The following is a 20,091-nucleotide window of genomic DNA, read 5'->3' on the forward strand; positions in this document are numbered from 1 at the left end:
CACACACACACACACACACACACACACACACACACACACACACACACACAAAGGGGGGGCACAGCCTTCAAAATAAAACTCTAACTAACTAACGTGTGTGTGTGTGGTATTTTGTTCCCAGGCGTCACTGGCAATACAGCTGCTCCGTTTGAATGTGTCGCTCTAAATACTTTAATTGGTTTTAATGGTTTTTGAGCTTTTTTTCACATGGAAATGAGTGTCCTCCTCCTCTTCGTCTCTCTCCTCCTCTTCATCACCCTCCTCTTCCTCTCCTCCTCTTCATCACCCTCCTCCTCCTCTCCAAATGAGAGGAAAACAAATGAGAGCAAAACAAAAACTTTTCTTCTTTGTGAGTTTGGCTGAAAACCGATTTAACAATCACTGAAAGTAGTTTTTTCCTTGGGGGGGGGGAGCACCTGCCCAGCCCTTTCCTGATGTGGACCCAAAGTGCCCTTTTGTTGAGGGGTTTTTTTTGTGTATGGAGTCCTGCCTGTGTTCCTCAACAATAATATTTCACTTTTAATCACAGTTTTGCTAAATTAAAGGATCTTTTTTGCATCTATCACATGATGACCATTAACCAGTGATCGCCAGTTGAGCCATGAGGAGCTGTAAGAAACAGAAAGAAACTGGGAGACGCAGACTGAGGCAACAGAAACCAGTAAGTAGTCGAACAGCCTACACTGTAGTCTACAGCACACAGGAGTGTTAGCTTATTATGGACACGTGGGTCAGTTGTTTTGTGGAAACATGCTGTGTGTGCCTGTCCTTTATTACCTGCACACACATCCTGGTCATTAGCTGCTAGCTAACTGTGTAAGGCTGCCATGGATCTGCAGCTCTGTCCACCGTCTCAGGGAACAAGTTTAAGAAATCTTATCGAGTGATATATCACATGAGAGGAGAGAGCTACCATGCAGATTTACATTATTTTAATATGATGCTCTACGACGTTACAATGATGCCAGAAAGTTCCTCAAAATCACACACAGCACAGATAAAATCTCAAGATTTTATAGAAGCCGAACATTTCAGCAGATTCTGCTCCAATGTTCGTGTAAACATAAAAATGGATAATAAAACGGAGGCTACTCAGTGACGGTGTGCAGCCTGAGCTGAAGGCCTCTGAGTCTGAACGGACAGAAAGTCACCTTTTTGGTTTTAGGACGTCTTTCAGCTGCTGAAGGTCAGTCGAGTGGGCAAACAAGCCCATCTGGGGTCAGCTGACAGGGTCACGTGACCAGAGCCTGGACGACCTGTTACGAGTGGAACAATGAAAGTTTTCTCTGACGGACAAACAACAGAGTGAGGGTGTGTTTGAGCGCGGGCGACATGTGTGTCCACTGGTTTCATCAGGAGGTCACTCCGGTTTCTCCCCTTTACTTTGATCACATGATCAGAACGCCATGTTGTCAGCTGAGCACTGATGAGTACTACAGACTACTACAGTGTACTGAGAGGTACTACAGGGAACCACAGTGTAACAGAGATTTATGCAGTACTTGTACTGGCATTTTGTTTTTGGAAGAATTTCTGGAACGACTGAAATCTGCGGATCTCTCTGCCCACTCTGATTGGTGGGAACAAACAACATCGCTGTCATGTGACCTTTAGGAGACCCTCAGACTGTGTAGGTCACATTGACCTCTGATCAGAAGGTCAAAGGTCACGGTGATAGAAACACAGCCTCCTCTGTCTGCATGTGGTCTGTTCTGAGCTGGCTTGAGCTTCTTCTGCTTCTCCTTTGGTCTGATCCACACTGTGGATAAACGCACGCACCTGTGACTCACCTGTGCACAGATGTTCTCTGTAATCATCATCAGGCTCTCTGAACGCTGACTCAGTGAAGCCTTTTCATATCCACAGTCTTCAGTCTGATCTTTAGAGGAAGGTTTAACAGCTCAAAGACAGACATCAGCAGTCTTCTTGTGGTGTGTTTGTTTGTGTGTCACAAAATGTACTTGATAATGAGGGTGGGAAGTTGCAATAATCCCCCCAGGGACCAGAGGCAGACAGAAATGAACCCAGGACAATTGGACAATCCACAGCCACCAAGAGTACCGAAGACCTGAAGCCACACATCTCTGCGATATCCGCATGTCCATCCCAGCAGGAGAAGGAGGGAGGCCCTAGATGGGGTGGCAGTCCCAGACAACCAGCGGCAAGAGCAGCCAAACTCGCCAGAGGACGGCCACCCCAGTGCGAGCCGGAATCAGGGTCCCAGGGCTCCAGGCACCCGGTACCTGGCAGAGCCCCCCCCAAACATATTTAAGATTGAATCATTAACTAATGGCAGGACGTCAGACATGAGAATGACACCAACAGAATGATCTGCCATTTGACTTTCTCAGTTTACCCTACGGAGCACCGCTGCCTGTGCGAGGGCTTCCAGGAGTTTCCACAGCTGTTTCTGTGCAGGTTCCTCCATCCATGCTTTTCCATTTATACTTATCAGGGTTGTGGGGGGGCTTACCATAGGCTGAGAAGCAGGGTACACCCTGGACAGGTCGCCAGTACCAGGCTCAGGAAGGGGCGGCTGTGGTTACAGGAGGGAGATGGGACAAAGACACGGTGTGGAGGAGAGCCAGAGATGAATAATGACGACATGCAGAGAGGTGTACAAACACACAGTCAGTGCATCAGGTAAGCAGAAAGGTGAGAACATCAATGTTCAGTGTAACACACACAAATAGGCGATAGTCATTATTATACCTGCACACACCTGCACAGGTGCGGCTCTGCAGGAATCATTGACAGAGTCAAACTGAGTTAAAGCTCAGTCAGCAGCTGTAGTACTGCACAGAGTACTGCAGTACTGTAGTGTAGTAGTGGGTGTTGTACAGCGTATGATACAGTATATAGTAGTAGTACTGTAGTAGTACTGTAGTTGTACTGGTAGCTCTCTATGTGTTGACTGTCGAGGTTTAGTTTGTGAGGAGGTGCAGGGAGCATTCCTGCTCCCCTGTGTGCCTCCTCTCTGGGACTCCTCCTCCTCCTCTGATAGATGAAGGAGGTCCTGGGAAAAGGTCGTGGTTTTTGGTTCAGACTGATGAACAACCCCACAAATCACCACAGACACTTTCATTATAGGAGCAGCTCCCCTAAGATGAGGAGGCCGAAGAGGAGTCAGGGAGACGCAACCATGTCTTCCTCCTCGTCCTGCTCCTTTCACATTTTCTCCCACAGTCGGGCCTTTGAGGAGTCCTGGATCAGCTCTGGGTGTTTGGGTTCAGTCCAGACCTCCGAGCTGTTTGAAAGGAGGCCGGAGCGCACCCCCACTCCTCCTCCTCCTCCTCCCGTTGTCAGCAGCTTTAGACTCTCAGAGCGTCTTTCAACAGGGAAGAAAAGAAAACGGTCTTCATGAAGGAGGCCGGCTGGTTTCAGGAAGTAAGGGGGGGCACAGTGAAGGAGTCTTTGTGTTGGCTGTTTTCCGCCCGGCGACCACTGATTCATATTCAAATGGAGTTCTGAATGGACACACACACACACACACACACACACACACACACACACACAATGATGTCATTCCTGGAGAAAGAGAGAACTCAGTGGGAAGAAGGTCATGTGACATGTTAGTCACATGATGTTCTACAGAACAGAACCGTCTGTACAGAACCTCCTCAGTGGTCCAGCTGCCTCAGCCAGCTCTGATTGGACGATCTGGGGTTTTATCAGGTGGGTGGAGCCACCAGAATCAACCGAAACCTATTGGTTGGTTTTTTGATGACCTTTGACCCTGCACAAACAGTGTTACTGAGGAAAAGAATGAAGCGCTTTAGGACGCCCGTCCTGATAACACCTCCCTCCTGTCCCAGCAGCAGGGAGAACACGTCCACGTTAGACTTCATGTGTCACATTTACATGACTCGTTTAAATATTCTCCTCCTGGGAGTGAAACAAACACACGTGCATAAGGCCCAAAATGTTGCTGTTCACAGCTGTTGGCACAAACAGACTCTGAGCCTCTGCAGGAACCCCGGCTGTGTTTGTGCTCTGCAGACGTCAGTGACTCTGACCCCAAATGCTCCTCCTCCTTTAACCTTCCAACCTCTGCAGTGCACGATACTTTCGCAGGCTGTTCTCGTTTATATGACCTCCAGAAGATAACCGTTCTGAAGGAAGATTTGCGTTTTGTAGTCCATCTTCTGGATATTGTAGTTTCAGCACGAGCTCTCGAGGCCTTTAAACTAGAGATGGACGATCCGATATTACGTATCGGTATCGGTCCAATACTGACCTAAATTACTGGATCGGATATCGGAGGGAAATAAAAAATGTAATCCGATCCATTAAATATCAAAAAAGCACCTCACAAAACTTATGACATGGCGTAACTCAGCTCATCACCGTAGCACGTTGGAGTAGTATGCGTCACGTGGTAGAGCGGCTGTGTGTATTTGTAGCCTCGCTAGCAATCTGGTAGTTCATCTCCGAGGAAGTTATCCCAGAGAGAAGTAAAGCAAGCGTGTAAGTTCATCTCTGAATGTTTGTAAAGCGTTCCCGCGTTAAGCTTAACAACCGATATATGGAGCGACTGCCTCTCTCTCCCTCTCTCTCCTGCTGCTACTTCAATCGTGAAACTGATCAATGATCAGCTGATCGGCTTTTCTCTGTTGTTTGTTTATCACCCACTTTGCACCAGAAAGAGGAAACCAGCGGCTGAACAACAGCAGCACGTTTAAGCTTGATAAGCTGTTGTTAGAATGTATTTAATATTACTTTCTACACCAGGATCCTTTTCTACGTAGCTGACGGCTGGTAACTGTGCAGGGGCGGATCTAGCAAAGTGTAGCCAGGGGGGCCGATAGGGCATGAACAGGGAAAAGGGGGCACAAAGACATACTTTTCTTTCTTATTCTCATTTAAAATGTCTCGCTTTTAATAAATAATTACCCGAATCTTACACCCAAAGTTTTAATCTTGTGTAAAATATATAGAAGTCCATTACTGTATATAGTAACTGTTAAGTCTAATATACCCTAGTAAGCTATAGTACTTTTTCCTTTGGGAAGGTACCATCTGTGCAGTCTGCAATTCTGTTGAAGAAAGATGTTGAATCTATTTAATTATTCTTGAAAAATAATTGATTTCTGTGCATTTTTTTTCACACTGCATCAAATTAAAGTTGATTACATCGATTAAGCATCATGAGGTGGAGGGTGGGGGGTGGTTCCCTATTTTTTTTTGCTGGGAGTTTGCAACCCTATTAGTTAGGTTGCTTAATATTTCTGCTAAGTACTCTTTAAAATACCAGAATAGGGAGGATGGAGCAGGTTTAAGTTTATTAGATTGATCAGTGTTGCTGAACTATGAAATATTTTGGGCGCAGTGTATTTTTTACATACAGGTATAACAGAATAGCTTTAGTGGGGTTTTTTTTTTAACTTGAGTATGAACTTATACAAAAAGCAGCAAGATATTAAAAAAACAGTTTTATTGATTAAAAAACACACTATAGGGCTTTGGAGTTGACGTCACGCCGCGGAGCGCGGCGCCATTTTCGGGGTCTACGAATCAAAAGAGACACTGTGTTGGAACGACGTGGACAAGAATCATGCTTAAAAGCAGCTCCAAAGAAAACGGACTGTATAGAGACCGATTGCGTCCAAAGGCGAAGCAGCGGTACTTGCAGAAAATAGCATGCTTTGGAAATGTGGACCCGTATGAAACACGGCCGTGGAGTAGACACCCTGAAGACCAACCGCTACTGACATAGCCTCACATATTTTCGTACCTTATCTGTGCAGTCAGCGAGTACAAGTCGTCATTCAAACAAAGGTAAGTCAGCTCGAGTACTGCGTGTGAAATGCGTTTGATTTTCCCCCGCAGATTCAGATTAGTGCAGCATAAATTCATTCATGAGGGGAAATTACAGTGAGAACATGTGGAGGCTGTTAGAGGGATAACACAGTGAGTTCAGTGCATTGATGTGACATTGTCCTGAAGGATTTAGTTATTCTTTATGGTTAAAGAAATTGCAATAATTTATTCATATTTATTATAAATAATTTAAATATACATCTTGCTTCTGTGTTTGTGTCCTGTGTCACTAAAAATACATTTTATTTTAATTTTATACATTGATTAATGACCTGCATAACTCCTTATCATATTAAGTGATTCATAATTGTCACTTTATGCTTTCTCCATCTCTAAAGTGATGACATCCTTACATTACATACTTTAGGTTCATTTTCTGCAGGCAGGTTTCTGACAGAAAACATGCAGATTTACACTATAAAATGCAGCGTTTTATAGATGGACACATAGAGAAATGAAAAATGACATGTATGTGCTAACTTTCTAAACACTGTTACATTTATGATAAAGTAGATAAAACACATTTATGTCGGCCTTGGCTCATAGTTCTTGTCTTTAAATGAACTTTGTCTGTGTGTGTTTCAGGTGCTGCACTCTCAAAGACTGAATGAACCAGCATTGCAGCCATGGGTCACTGTGAGCATCACAGGGAAGGTTGAAGCCGCCCACTGCACCTGTATGGTCGGAGTCGTGGAGACCTGCAGCCATGTCCCTGCTCTTCTGTTTAATGTAGAAGCAACAGTGCGGATCTGTGGCACAAGGACTTTTACAGATGAACCTGCATACTGGGTTTTGCCTGGTAATGTGACCAAGATACAGCCAGAGGTTGGCCATAAGATAGACTTCTCCTCTTCAGCTGCCCAAAAAAAGGCTCTTGATCAAAACATAAACAGACCATCCGTATTGAAAGGTAAAACGAGCCGTCCTCAAAAAAGAAAAATCCCACCTGCTACTGTGGAGGAGTTGTCACTGCTATAATGCCATAATGTTTTATCTAGGGGTCTAAATTTATGCCTGTAGTGCACTGCCATGTAAATAATTTGCATTTACTGAATATGTACTGACTGAGTACCACTGTTCAAAAGTTGAATAAAGAAACAAACTAAGTTTTGCCTCTTTTTTTATTATTAAAACCACTTTATAGAAAATCACATCAGTTACAGTGTAGAATCCATGTCATTTATAGTTTATAAAAGACAAAATGTTTACATAAAATCATGACAGTGTTTACATGATATCACCCACTACTAACATTATTTACTGTATCTTTTGAAAAAAACCCCACTATTTATACAGCAAAAGACTTAAGAATATTTAACAGGCGCAAGTTTCATTTTCCCTGGTTTTACTACCACACTGTTCACCAAACGCAGCAAACCTTCACCATCTTATCCAGAAGGGTCACCTCTTCAGCCTCACATGGAAGAAGTAATCTGACTGGCATGGTGGTATGTTTGAAGCAGGTCCCTTATGTAGCACTGGAACCCAGTCACGATGTGTTTCATCCATTTCATAGGCTGGTTTGCTGCAATCATGCCAAATAATTAGAAACTCTATAAAGAGAAGGTAGTTCTGCAAAATCACTCAGTAGGATGTTTGTTCTAATTTGCTATGACCTCAGAGTGCATCGAAAATAAAACTAATAGGCTATAAAGAGTGATATGAACATATTTAGAACTTACCGGAATGAAAATGTCTGGAGCACCAACAGATATTTGGAGATGGAAGAGAGCTGGATATCAGCTCGTCTCACAGCTGCTATCCAGGCTAGACACCTTCATTTGGTAACATCGATACACGAGCTGCCTCATGTTGCTTCCAGGTTGGGAAAGAATGAAAAGATAAACCCTTTTCAAGCTTATTCTCTTGCCGGTCGTGCGATCGAGCATTGCAGCCGACCGCACAGCAAATACGAACCATGGCTGTTGTGTGTGCCTTCGCTCCCTTTTCACTTGCGCTAGACCCCCAAAATGGCGGATCGGGCCAAAATCCTTTCCACGCCCACCCCTCTGACATCACGCTCCAAAGCCCTATATCGGATTCATATCGGTATCGGCAGATATCCAAATTTATGATATCGGTATCGGACATAAAAAAGTGGTATCGTGCCATCTCTAGTTTAAACCCAGAGTTCAAATAGGGCTTTGGAGCGTGATGTCACCGGAGGTGGGCCACGCCCCCTTCCGCCATGACAGTAGGCAAGACACAGGATACAGCTTCAGCTATGGTTCGTACGTGTTGTGTTGTCAGTTGCAACGTTAGATCACACGATCGTGAAAGCAAGAAGCTGGATAATGGGCTCTCTTTTCATCGTTTTCCATCTTGGAGGCAACGTGAGGGATCCCATGTATCCGATATTACTAAACTAAGACGTCAGGCTTGCATTGCAGCGGTGAGACGAGCGGATCGAGTTCTGTGCAATCCCCAGCTTTTTGTTGGTTTGGTCTCTGCATCTTCTTTCCGGTGAGTTCTAAATTAATTCATATCACTATTAAAAGGCTTTTAGTGTTTTTTCAATGTGCTGAGGTCATAGATAATGAGATAAAACATGCTAATGTGTGATGCTGCAGAACCACGTCATGTCATCATGTCGACTGAGTAGCTTATGATTTAGCATTATTGCAGGCAAACCAGCATATGAAATGGATGTAACAAATCCAGACTGGGCACCAACACTGCACATGGGCCTCTAAAAACATACTAAATTGCTCTCATTGTACACTAATCCGCACATAACTTCCAGATGAATCACACACCTGTCATTGGAATATTAGTGTACATTTACCTTATGTGTATGCACTAATTTTATCTTACAGGCTTTTGTTATGCAGCTGCAGAGTCTGAAGGTGTGCCGCGTGCAGAAGTGATCGATGAAGATCTGACAGAAGACCAACAACAAAATCACCATGTCATGGAGGCTGTGGACAGCAGTTGTGTTGGACAAGTGGAGGTTGAGGTACCAGCTGCAAATGTGGACAGTGGCGATCAGACAGACAGCATCACGGAAGCTAAAGGGCAGACGAAGGATTGTGTGTGCAATGAACAGGGCAGAGCAGAAAAAAACACAACACTGCTTGATAAGATTGTTAAGGTTTGCTGTGTTTTGGTGAATATGTGCCCCAGTGTGGTTGTCAAACCAGCGCCAAATGAAACTCGCTCTTGTTGAGCATTCATAAAGCTGTTGTGTTGCATGTGTAGTTCATTGTAAATAATTGTACTTTGTGTGAAGTAGTTTCAATAAAACAGAAAAGAATAGTATATTTGTTTGTTTTTATTCTTGATCTGTTCACATGTACTTAGCAAGTACATAAAATGAAATGCAAACTATTTACATGGCAACACACAGCTGGCATCAATCTTGAACCACAAAATGAAACATTACAGGCTATTTAGAGCAGCACGTTGTTTGGAGAAGTATTTCCCAACAAGTTCAGGAAGACACACTTTAAGAAAGAAGTCTTGTGCTTGCTTTAAACGTGGTTCCCAGAAATCCACATCAGGGAAGATGCGCATCACAGCAAGGTCTCTCTGTGTCCACACAACGAGGTCACAGTGGTTGGCGCCGGTAACAAAGATTTGTGTTTGTACCTGACAGTAGTGTATCCAGTAATGGTGACAAATCCTCCAGCGTTGCAATAGGAATCTGCCTTTTTTGCGATCGTCTCCTTTTGCCTCTCAAAGGCAAAAGGAGGGTGTGTTTATGTTTTCATCAAGACCATGTTTTTGGGCAGCTGCTGAGGAGAAGTCAATGTTATGTGCAACCTCGGGCTGTATCCTGGTCATATTTCCGGGCAACACCCAATATGCTGGCTCGTCTGTTACAGTTCTGGTGCCTCTGATACGCACTGTAGCCTCGACTTTAAACAAAAGAGCAGCGACATGAGTGCAGGTCTCTGCAACTCCGGCCATGCATGTGCAGTGAGCAGCCTCAACCCCCCCATTGGTGCTCACAATGACCCATGGCTGTAATGCAGTTTCATTCAGTCGTTGTGAGTGCAGTACCTGAAACACACAAAAACCACTTTTAATACAGAGTCTGTAATGACCCAGGCTAATATAGATGGGTTGGCTGTACGTGCAAATCAGAAACTGTAACAAGGAAGTTGTTTAGAAAGTTATAAAGTTCAAACCGACTTACCTTTGTCTTAACGACAACGTACTCGCAGCGTGGAGGCATAAAGACGGACAAATCTTGCACCCAGCCGTTCGTGAATTGGATGTGGGCCTCCAGGGATTTATAATTCTTAAACTGGTTCGCTGTGTATGCGCTGACTCCACAGACAAGGTATGCGAAGATCGGGATAGGACAAAGGCGGTAGGTCGTCTGGGTTTCCACCCACTTCCTTATTTCATACGGGTCCACATTACCGATGCACGCAATTTTTCAAAGTACCGCCTCTTGGCGTCTGGGCGCAATCGGTCGCGATACAGCCCTTTGTCTTTTGCGCTGATTTTGAGCATGGTTCTGGCAGTCCCGATTCCAATAATCCAACACTGTGCGCTTGTTTTGCTTTCTAGCCTACTGACATGGCGCCGTGATCCCACAATGCACTGCGGCGTGACGTCAACTCCAAAGCCCTATAAAGCAGTCAGGCCCTCCTGCAGGTGAGCAGGTGAACTTTCAGAAAGGGAAACTGATCCACTTCCTGCTGCAGACGTCATATCCTTGAAAATCACAATCAGTCACTGGGGATCAGACAGAGATCGTAATGTCAGAGCGAGAATTCAACCGGCAACTGTGAGAAACCCAGACACACAGACACGCACACACACACACACACACACACACACACACACACACAGATACACACATGTGTGTATTCATATCCTCGTGGGGATCTCTCATTGACTTAATGCTTTCCCTAGCCCAGGGGTCTGCAACCTTTAACACCCAAAGAGCCACTTGGACCCGGTTTCCACGCAAAAGAAAACACTGGGAGCCGCAAATACTTTTTGAAATCTAAAATGAAGATAACACTGTATATATTGTTTTTTACCTTTGTGCTTTGTGAGAACATCTAAAGCAAGTAAGTAAAGTTTATTTATTAAGCGCTTTTCACAGACAGGCAGTCACAAAGCGCTGTACACAAATATTAAAATAAACAATACAATCAATAGACTTTATACACAATGTAAAAGATCAAATGTAAATAATGTAAAGAATATAAAATACGTAGATCAACAAAAGGCTTGTTTGAACAGAAAAGTTTTTAACTGCTTTTTAAAAGAATCCACAGAGCAACTAAGGTGTGTTGCTTATGTAATCCATGAAGTGCTACAGAGAAAATTACATTTTATTTATGTAATTAACACATTTTGAACTCTTAAAGAAATATAACAAAAGCAAAGACACCCAGCTGAACTAAAATGATCCATGTAGCAAACAAAAACTGTTGTCAGCCGCCACCCTTATATCGCCTTTGGGCTGTTGGAGCCTTGACCTGACTTTTAAAAAGTAACTGGAAAAAAAGCTCTATGCCGCTAAAAAAAAAAAAAAAAATAGATATTTGCAAAATTCTGCCTAAATATGTATTTTACCTTGTTAATGTGTGTGGCGGGGCGTGGTCTGCAGTGCTGCTGTAGGGGCACCTGAGCAGCACCCGCAATCGCGCCTCGAGCCTGTGCTCTCTCTGCTGTTGTGTTGTCGGGCTGTGAGCTGAAAAGCTACAGCCGGCTGTATGCTACAGCAACCGTGTGTGAAAAGTGCTCAATATAGAGATGCTGAAAAGCATGTCCATGCAAACATCGTCGGGTCTGCCATGATATGTTTACAATGAGACTTCTGGTCCCCAACCTCGGCACACAGCGTCTGCAAATCGGGGCTTTCATATACACAAGACTGTAAGCTGTGTTTGTTTTTAACATAGTTCACGGTTGAGAACAGCTGCTGACATAATGTGGATCCGAAGATCCATAATTGGCCTACCTGGGGTTGAAAGTCTCGATAAATGCACGGTGTTTCAAGGGGTACACCGCTTCCGCGAAGTGACGCTTATTTTGAGCGATGAAAAAATAATAAGATATAATTTTATTTTTATATTTCAAAATCACAATAATCTTCCAATTTAGAACTACAAGTTAAAAAAAAGAACTAAACACAAATAAAATGCCGCAAAATAAGGACTAAAGAGCCACATGCGGCTCCGGAGCCGCGGGTTGTCGACCCCTGCCCTAGACCCTTACCCTAAACCTTACCCTGACGTAACTGTAACCATGACATTAAAACCATATTTTGAGTCTCAAAATTGTCTTCAAACTCATGGGGACCGGGATTTTGGGCCCCACGAAGATGTTAATACCCGTCCACAGATACACACACACCTAACACACAGCCCTGAAGCTCCACCTCCCACCAGAAGGTGGGGGTAATGCGCCTGATTGTTGTAGTCAACTGAAGATGAAGAAAAAGAACTACAGCCCCCAGAGGGCACTGCGGCCCGCAGACTGTAAACACACATGAAGGACGGAGAGAGCAGAGAGAAGCATGATCGGTGAGTCTTCCGGACCGGACCGATCAGCTGATTGATCCGGTCAGTCAGCTGATCTGGGTTTTGCTGATTGATGCGGGTCAGTGAGGGTTCTGTGTGGGCTGTCCTGTGTGCGGATCAATGACCTGATTAGAGTAGAGATTGGAAATGTGACGTCATTCAGGGGTAAAACCGCAAAGGATTCTGGAAACGAGTGGCAAGCGGTGCACGCAGGCTTTCAATTGAAATCAGTTACACAGCGATAAAAAGAAACACAAAATGGCAAGTAGCTGTTGTATTGTTAACTGCAATAGCCGGTCGCATGACAGCCACGGGAAGCCGACGGGTAAAGAGATCGGTTTTTATCGGATTACGTCGTGGAAGAGAAATTGTTCAAGCCATGTTTCCGATGCAACAAAGAGCCGACGGATGACCTGGATTGCAGCCATTCGAAGACCAAATATAACGTCCCAGAACACTCCAGCTCACATGTTAGTCTGCTCCAAGCATTTCCACAAAGGTACGTCTTCTGTTGTAGTTATTACGTAATTTATCATAACATAATTGTTGATGTAGGTTACAAATAAGTCTTATATTGATTTGAATTGAATTCGTTGTGCTATGCTGCTTTGTTCACTGTGGCTTTGCGGGCTAATGTTTGTTGTGTTTTGTAGGAAAACCAGCCTACAAAATGCAGGAATGCGATGCAGACTGGGCACCTCTATCACCCTGGGTCATACCGAGTTTAAAGCTGCTACCACAGCCAGATTTGATCGGTTAAGAGAGAGAACGATATCAAAAGAGCCACAAAACGTCCCGCATATATGTGCCCAAGGGTTGTATTGAAGCAATCAAGTGATGAATAACTGTTTTCCAGTATGTTGTTTTGATATGGTTTTTTATTTTTTTGGTTGCATTGTTGATTTGTTTTTCACTGAAGCAGCTAATAAAGAATGATGGATTTTTACAATTTTGCCTCCTTCTTGTAAGATTCTATAATAGAATGAAACAATAATGCCAGTTATAAATAAAGACAACAAATTGAATGAATTACAAAACACTCATGTTATTTCTATTAGATCTGAAAATGTTGTGTAATACTACAACCTGAAACGACAAATAGATGCGTTGGCCTGTACAGGAGATAAAGGAAAAGAATGTAACAACAGCTGTGAAATGGAATAGTCCAAATCACCAAAGTAAACTGGACCTGGGCTTGTTGCAGGGATCTGAAGTTAATAAACAGCTTGTGAGTGTCTGTACTCACACTTAGGACCATATAATAATAAATATGTGCGTGATGAAAGTTGGGCAGCACGCTAACGTCCTTACTCCGCTCTGTATGCTCGTATGGGTCTGACCCTTTCACTCCTTTGATTTTTTCCTCGTACTTTTTTTTTTTTGCCTTTTCTTCAAGTCTGTCTTTGTACGGACCTGCCGTGTTCTCCGTCGTTTTGTACATAACTGTTTTTGGGGCAAATAAAATGCAAGTAGGGATTAAAACCGGAGAATTAATGATTACCGTTGCTGAAAATGCTAGCGCCTGATGCAGTGTTTTGATTTTGTTGCCACTCGTACCCACAATGCAATGCGCGAAAGTCACGTGGTCTGTCAAGCTCTGTTCAGGTGCCACACGCAGTGACGTCATTTTACTTTCAAAAGAACACGTGGCAAGTAACCTACGTGAAGCTGAAGTGACTGTGTGTGTGTGTGTGTGTGTCCTCAGTGTTTGTGCGCTTTAATCTGGGCCCTGGCGTCCCGGTGGAGCTGCAGGAGGAGGCGAGCGTGGCTCAGCTGAAGGAGGTGGTGGGAAGTCAGCAGGGGGTGCGGCCGGAGCGCCTCAGGGTGCTGTTTGCGGGCCGGGAGCTGCAGAGCACCGCCACACTGCAGGTATGGTAGAGGTCAGGGGTCACTGCGGGGTCGAGGCGTCTGCAGGAGGATGTGATCACTCAGAGGGGTCTACAAGTGTCTCCAATACTGTTACATGTCAGTGATCTCCTCCTCTTCCTCGACTTTCAGTAAAATTCTGGTTAAACTATCTAGTTTTCACAAACAGGTCCTCTCCTTCTGGAAAATGATTTTCACACTTCTCCCCCCACATGTCGACACTTTGGAACAATAGACTGATAACCGCTAACAGAAAGCCATTATTTACCAGAAACTGGTTTGAGAACGGCATCTTGTTTGTAACTGACCTGTTGGACTCTAATGGTGCTTTACTGGATAATGTATCTTTTCTGAAGAGACACAATTTAGACTGTCCACTAAAAGATACCAGAAAGGTTTGTCGTGCTATCCCATTAGCTCAGCTAATACGCAACACATTGTTACATTCTGACGTCACACCAGCGCTGTCAAGCTTAAAAATTGGAAACTGTAATTTAAATGATAGTAATTGTTCCAATACGTTTATAAGTGTGAACTTCAAATCGATTCTTTTCCATGAGTTTGACTCGGGTAGACGTCTGCAAGCCTTTCACGGGGATCAGTCACTCGTTGAAAACGCGTTTTCTGAATTTGTTAAGTGGCCTGTTCCCCCAAAAGTTAAAGAAACCCATTTTAAGGTCATTAATAATAAATACCTCGTATCTGAATTTCTAAAGAGGAGGTTTACATTTGGACCCGTGTTCTTTTTGTGATTCAGCCTGTGAAACATTACACCATCTCTTTTTGTCATGTCCTGTATCAGCCGGTTATCATTCAAATCAGTGATATCCCACAGTGTAATATATCTGATATTACCTTCTATATGGATCATTTACATCCATCTGTCTCTACTGTGATTAACAGTATCATCCTCTTAGGTAAATACCATCTACATTGTAGCCAGTGGAGAAATACTACACTGTCCTCCATGTGGGTCATTATTCACATCACTGAAGAAACTGAAATCCAGCAGATCTGTTAAAATCTATGATGACGTTTCTCATCTGTTACTGTTTTGATTTTTGCCTCCAGTGTTTTGTTGTTTTTGTTGTCTTTGAATATTGCTCTATGCTTTTATCCTCTACGACAGTTTGTATTCGTATTGTTTTAATTATTAATTAAAAAAAACCTTTCTCTTCCTCCTTCTGTATCTCAGGGCAGCGACCTCCCGGAGCAGAGCACCGTCCACGTTGTCCTCCCTCCTTCAGGCACCTCCTCCTTTCAGCAGCTCATGCAGGAGCACCGAGCTGAGGGCTCTTTGACCAGGCTGGACCTCAGCTCCTCGCGACTCCCTGCCAGCAGTGAGGGAGGAGGGGGCGGAGCAGAGGGGGAGAGCCTGGAGGAGGTGCAGGCTGTAGCTCACAGCAGTGAGTATGTCATGGTTACAGGTGCCTCGAGGCCCCGCCCCTCGCTGCTGCTGAAACTCCTGAAATGTAATGTTTTTTCTAATGAAACAAAAAACACGCCGGATACTCAGAAAGACTCATTTATTTATTTTATGATTGATTTTTATTCAATTTAAATTTTATTTTAACTGTTGCTGCAGCTGACAGTACGTCCTGCTTGAGTCCCGAGTTTACGAGGGGCACCTGAATGCATCACCTGTCTCCGTTTGATCAGTGATCCATCGCACACCTGAGATGGAAGTGTGAGGGAGGAGTCGGTTATATTTCTGATGAAAGAATGAAAAATGAGCTGAAACACGTTTTTATCCACATTATTAAGCTGAGTTTCATCAGTGAAGCTACTGCACTACAAACATCTTAAAGTACTTTTTGTATACAAATACATGAAACACATGAAGTGCTGTAATACTCCCTTCAGAGTAGTATTGCTCAGTACCTCGCTGGAGCTGTGAGTTCCAGTGCTTCTTGTTTCTTATTTACGATAATGAAGAAAAATGTTTGTAAAGAAATGTCCCTAAGCGCGAGAGCGCCACCTTCTGGCTGTAGGAGCACATTACATTCTTTCTGCTGCCTGGAAAAGACAAGTACCAACAAATACTCTGAAATTGTATTTATAACCCTAATCATGCTTGGCAGCACCTTACTGCTCTGACTGTGTACTGTGTGTACTGTGTGTAAAGGTGTGCGTGCCTGTAGTACCTTCTTTGTGTTCTGTAAGAGCTGCTGCTCCATCGAGCCAGGAAAACTGCGAGCGCGCTGCCAATCCTGCAAACAGACGACGCTGACTCTCAGCAGGGTGAGAGATGTTACTGCTTACACTACAGTACTTGTACTACAGAGCTTATACTGCAGTACTTATACTACAGAGCTAATACTGCAGTACTTGTACTACAGTGCTTATACTGCAGTACTTGTACTACAGAGCTAATACTGAAGTACTTATACTACAGAGCTAATACTGCAGTACTACAGTGCTTATACTGCAGTACTTGTACTACAGTACTTATACTGCAGTACTTATACTACAGTGCTTGTACTGCAGTGCTTGTACTACAGTGCTTATACTGCAGTACTTGTACTACAGAGCTAATACTGCAGTACTTGTACTACAGTGCTTATACTGCAGTACTTATACTACAGAGCTAATACTGCAGTACTTGTACTACAGTACTTATACTGCAGTACTTATACTACAGTGCTAATACTGCAGTACTTGTACTACAGTACTTATACTGCAGTACTTATACTACAGTGCTTATACTGCAGTTCTTGTACTACAGAGCTAATACTGCAGTACTGCACTGTCTGTGTTGCAGGGTCCGTCCTGCTGGGACGACGTGCTCCTCCCCGGTCGCATCCATGGCATCTGTCAATCAGAGGGTTGTCAGGGCAACGAAGCGGTAAGGGGCGAGGCTTCATCAAATCTAATTAAGTGATGAATCAGAAAATAAGCAGCGGCTCAGAGACTTATCTGTAGACTATTGATCAGCTGTCAGAGGGGTGGAGCCAAGTGAGGAGCCTGGCTTCAGTTTTTCTGGGAACTTTTTATTGTCACATGAGCCAACACAGATAATGTCATTGTGTGTGTGTGTGTCTTCAGGAGTTTTACATGAAGTGTGCGTCTCACCCGACGTCAGATGATGACTTTTCTGTGGCCCTCGACCTCATCATGACCAACACCAGAGGCGTGCCCTGCATCGCCTGCACCGATGTCATGTATGGCGTGCGCGCGCGCACACACACACACACACACACACACAGACCACCCATCAGCCTGGTGTAACCCCACCCCTTCTGCCTCTCAGGGGTGTGGTCCTGGTCTTCCAGTGCTTGGAGCGTCATGTGATCTGTCTCGACTGTTTCCAGCGTTATTGCCAGACCCGCCTGAATGACCGGCAGTTTGTGTACCATCCTGTGATTGGCTACTCGCTGCCGTGTGCAGGTGGGATCAATGCAACCTTCACTTTCTGTAGAAGTATGTCAGGATAAGACTGTCCGAGAATCTGAATTCATTTTCAATGATCATTGTTGATTAACTGCAGACAGGACATCATCAGACACACGTGTGAGTGCGCACACGCGTGTAAACATGTTTCATGTGTTAATGTTTCAGTCGGCTGCGACGACTCTCTGATTAAAGAAGTTCATCATTTCAGGATCCTGGGAGACGAGCAGGTACACACAGTATTGCATCACAAAGATAATTATACAAATACTCTCAGTGAGTGAAATATTGTGAAGTCTGTCAACACTCGGCCAAAAAAACCAACAACAACAAATGATCGGAAAATAAAAACAAAGAAAGAATGCGATAGGTTTGTAGCTTGAACCTATTCGCTGGAATGTTGAAGACAATTTAATTACACAGCAAGCAAGACACGAGTAGGCAACGTCCTTTATGTTTTACGTGCACGGGAGAGAACTGAACAAGCGCCGTTCCTTCGCTTGACCCCAGTTGCTCTCGTCCGCTCTCCCGTATCACTGCTTTTTTATTGTGGTTACATGAATATGCATAGGTTCATTAACATATGACGTATACATACACACAAAGAGTACCTTGCCTGTGCGTTGTGTAAGTATGTGTGTGTGTGTGTGTGTGTGTGAGAATGTGAACCTGTGAAGACTCCCCAAAGCTGGTGCCAGGAGTCTAGCGGTCCATCTAAACAAAAGGCTCTTATACTTAACCAGATACAGAGTAGGTGTCCTCCTATACCATAAATCAGTAAGAGCAGATATAACCTCTCTCCTGACCTTAAGTTGTGTGTGCATGCCAGAATGCTCTGGAATGCACACAAAGTTTGCAGACTATTAAGGATCAAAACCTCTACCAATCTACAACTGGTCATAAAACTCTAAGCATATATTGGTAGATATTTCTAAGCATAAATGACAATCCACTATATAAACCTAACAGAAAGAAATGAGTGAACGTGGCAGACAGATGTCAGACGCACTCTCAAATATGAAACCAGTGAAGAAGATTTTTGTGAGCGCAAACAGGAACCAGTAAGAGCCAATGAGAGGCCTCTGCCTCAATCGTTAATTACTGTGAGCAGTAAGGGGTAACCGCGGCAACGATAATATAAAAAATAAAGAAATGAATGAAAAGAATTGAACAGAAACCAAAGTTCATCCAGTGAGCACGCTCCAGGTGAGTCAGCTGAACCACCTGCACCCTCAGTCACCTTCGCTGTGTCCTCTCAGTATGGGCGCTACCTGCAGTACGGCGCCGAGGAGTGTCTGCTCATCACTGGAGGAATGATGTGTCCATCACCTGGCTGTGGGGCGGGGCTTGTCCCACCTGATGGCAGCAGGAAGGTGGAGTGTGACCGCCGGCTTGGCTGCGGCTTCATCTTCTGCAGACTCTGCAGGGGGGAGTACCATGAGGGTCCGTGTCAGGCAGTGACAGCCCCGCCCACAGGGGAAGCAGCACAGGTGAGCTGGCCAGTTACAGAGGTTGTAGGACGATGATGAAGATAAAACAATCAGCTTACTCCTCCTCTTCCTAAGGGCTTCGTGGTCGGGGAGGAGGCGTCGCTCAGGGGGAGATGGGAGCGAGCGTCTCTGCTCGTCATCGCCGAGTTGACCCGGCGCTGCCCAACGTGTTCAGTTCCCGTGGAGAGAAACGGTAAGGGACGGCTGTGATGTCATACGTGTCGGGTATCGTGTGACAATGGCTGACACGCTGTCTCCCCCTGCAGGTGGCTGTATGCACATGCACTGCCCGCTGTGCAAGGCCGAGTGGTGCTGGCTCTGTGGAGTCCCCTGGAACAGAGAGTGTATGGGAAACCACTGGTTTGGTTAAGTGTGTCACATGACTGCTTGCGGTCACAGAAAAGACTGATTGCTTTAACATGTTCTTCCTTTTTGTTGAAGCCCTTTCACAATAAAAGTCAAATGAAGTTTTAGTCTGACTGAAGTCACAGATTCGGATCGATCTGTTTGATCAACCAGGCAACAAAAGGTGTGTCTGTATGACTATATTCCTGTTTGGTGTACAGCAGGTATGTTCACAGGTTGTATTCATCAGGAGGCCAGCTGTGTTTGAATAAACATGAATCCAACAGTGGGAAAAATGTTAATTTCACTCTTGGACTTTCAGGTTTTACTGTCTCCTTTGTTAATTTGAGTAAATGAAAAACATTTCTGAGTTAAAATATCTTCATGTGTATGCTCAATCGTCCAGGTAAGGAAAGTTGATTCTGTTCATCTGGAAATGTTTTGTCATCATCAGGTGCCGTCTTCAGTCTCAGCTGACTGCAGGTTTCCAACCTTAAACAGGACATTTACACAATGACTGAAACCAGCACCACTGAATGAACAATGGGCCCTGAGGTCAGTTTATGATATGCAAACTATCATGACCATTGATCAACAACCACTGATCAAGAAGGCCCTGAGTAAATGTGGTTATCCCAGCTGGACATTTGTCAAAGCTGGGAACGCTCCTAAAGAAAGCTGCAGCTGATCTA

The 20,091-nt window shown here is 44.3% G+C and overlaps 1 protein-coding gene across 1 annotated transcript; it reads left to right on the forward strand.

Moving 5' to 3' along the window:
* Positions 1–12,225: 12,225 nt before the first annotated feature.
* prkn (parkin RBR E3 ubiquitin protein ligase) lies at positions 12,226–19,701 on the forward strand. The gene is made up of 11 exons (XM_031736138.2): positions 12,226–12,311; positions 14,014–14,177; positions 15,370–15,580; positions 16,300–16,415; positions 16,936–17,019; positions 17,220–17,335; positions 17,425–17,561; positions 17,733–17,794; positions 18,824–19,054; positions 19,130–19,247; positions 19,321–19,701. The coding sequence occupies exons 1-11, from the start codon at positions 12,305–12,307 to the stop codon at positions 19,422–19,424; spliced, it is 1,350 nt and encodes a 449-aa protein (XP_031591998.1). The 5' UTR covers positions 12,226–12,304; the 3' UTR covers positions 19,425–19,701.
* Positions 19,702–20,091: the final 390 nt, after the last annotated feature.

Source organism: Oreochromis aureus, linkage group 13 (genome assembly GCF_013358895.1).
Source record: "Oreochromis aureus strain Israel breed Guangdong linkage group 13, ZZ_aureus, whole genome shotgun sequence".
Taxonomy (NCBI): domain Eukaryota; kingdom Metazoa; phylum Chordata; class Actinopteri; order Cichliformes; family Cichlidae; genus Oreochromis; species Oreochromis aureus.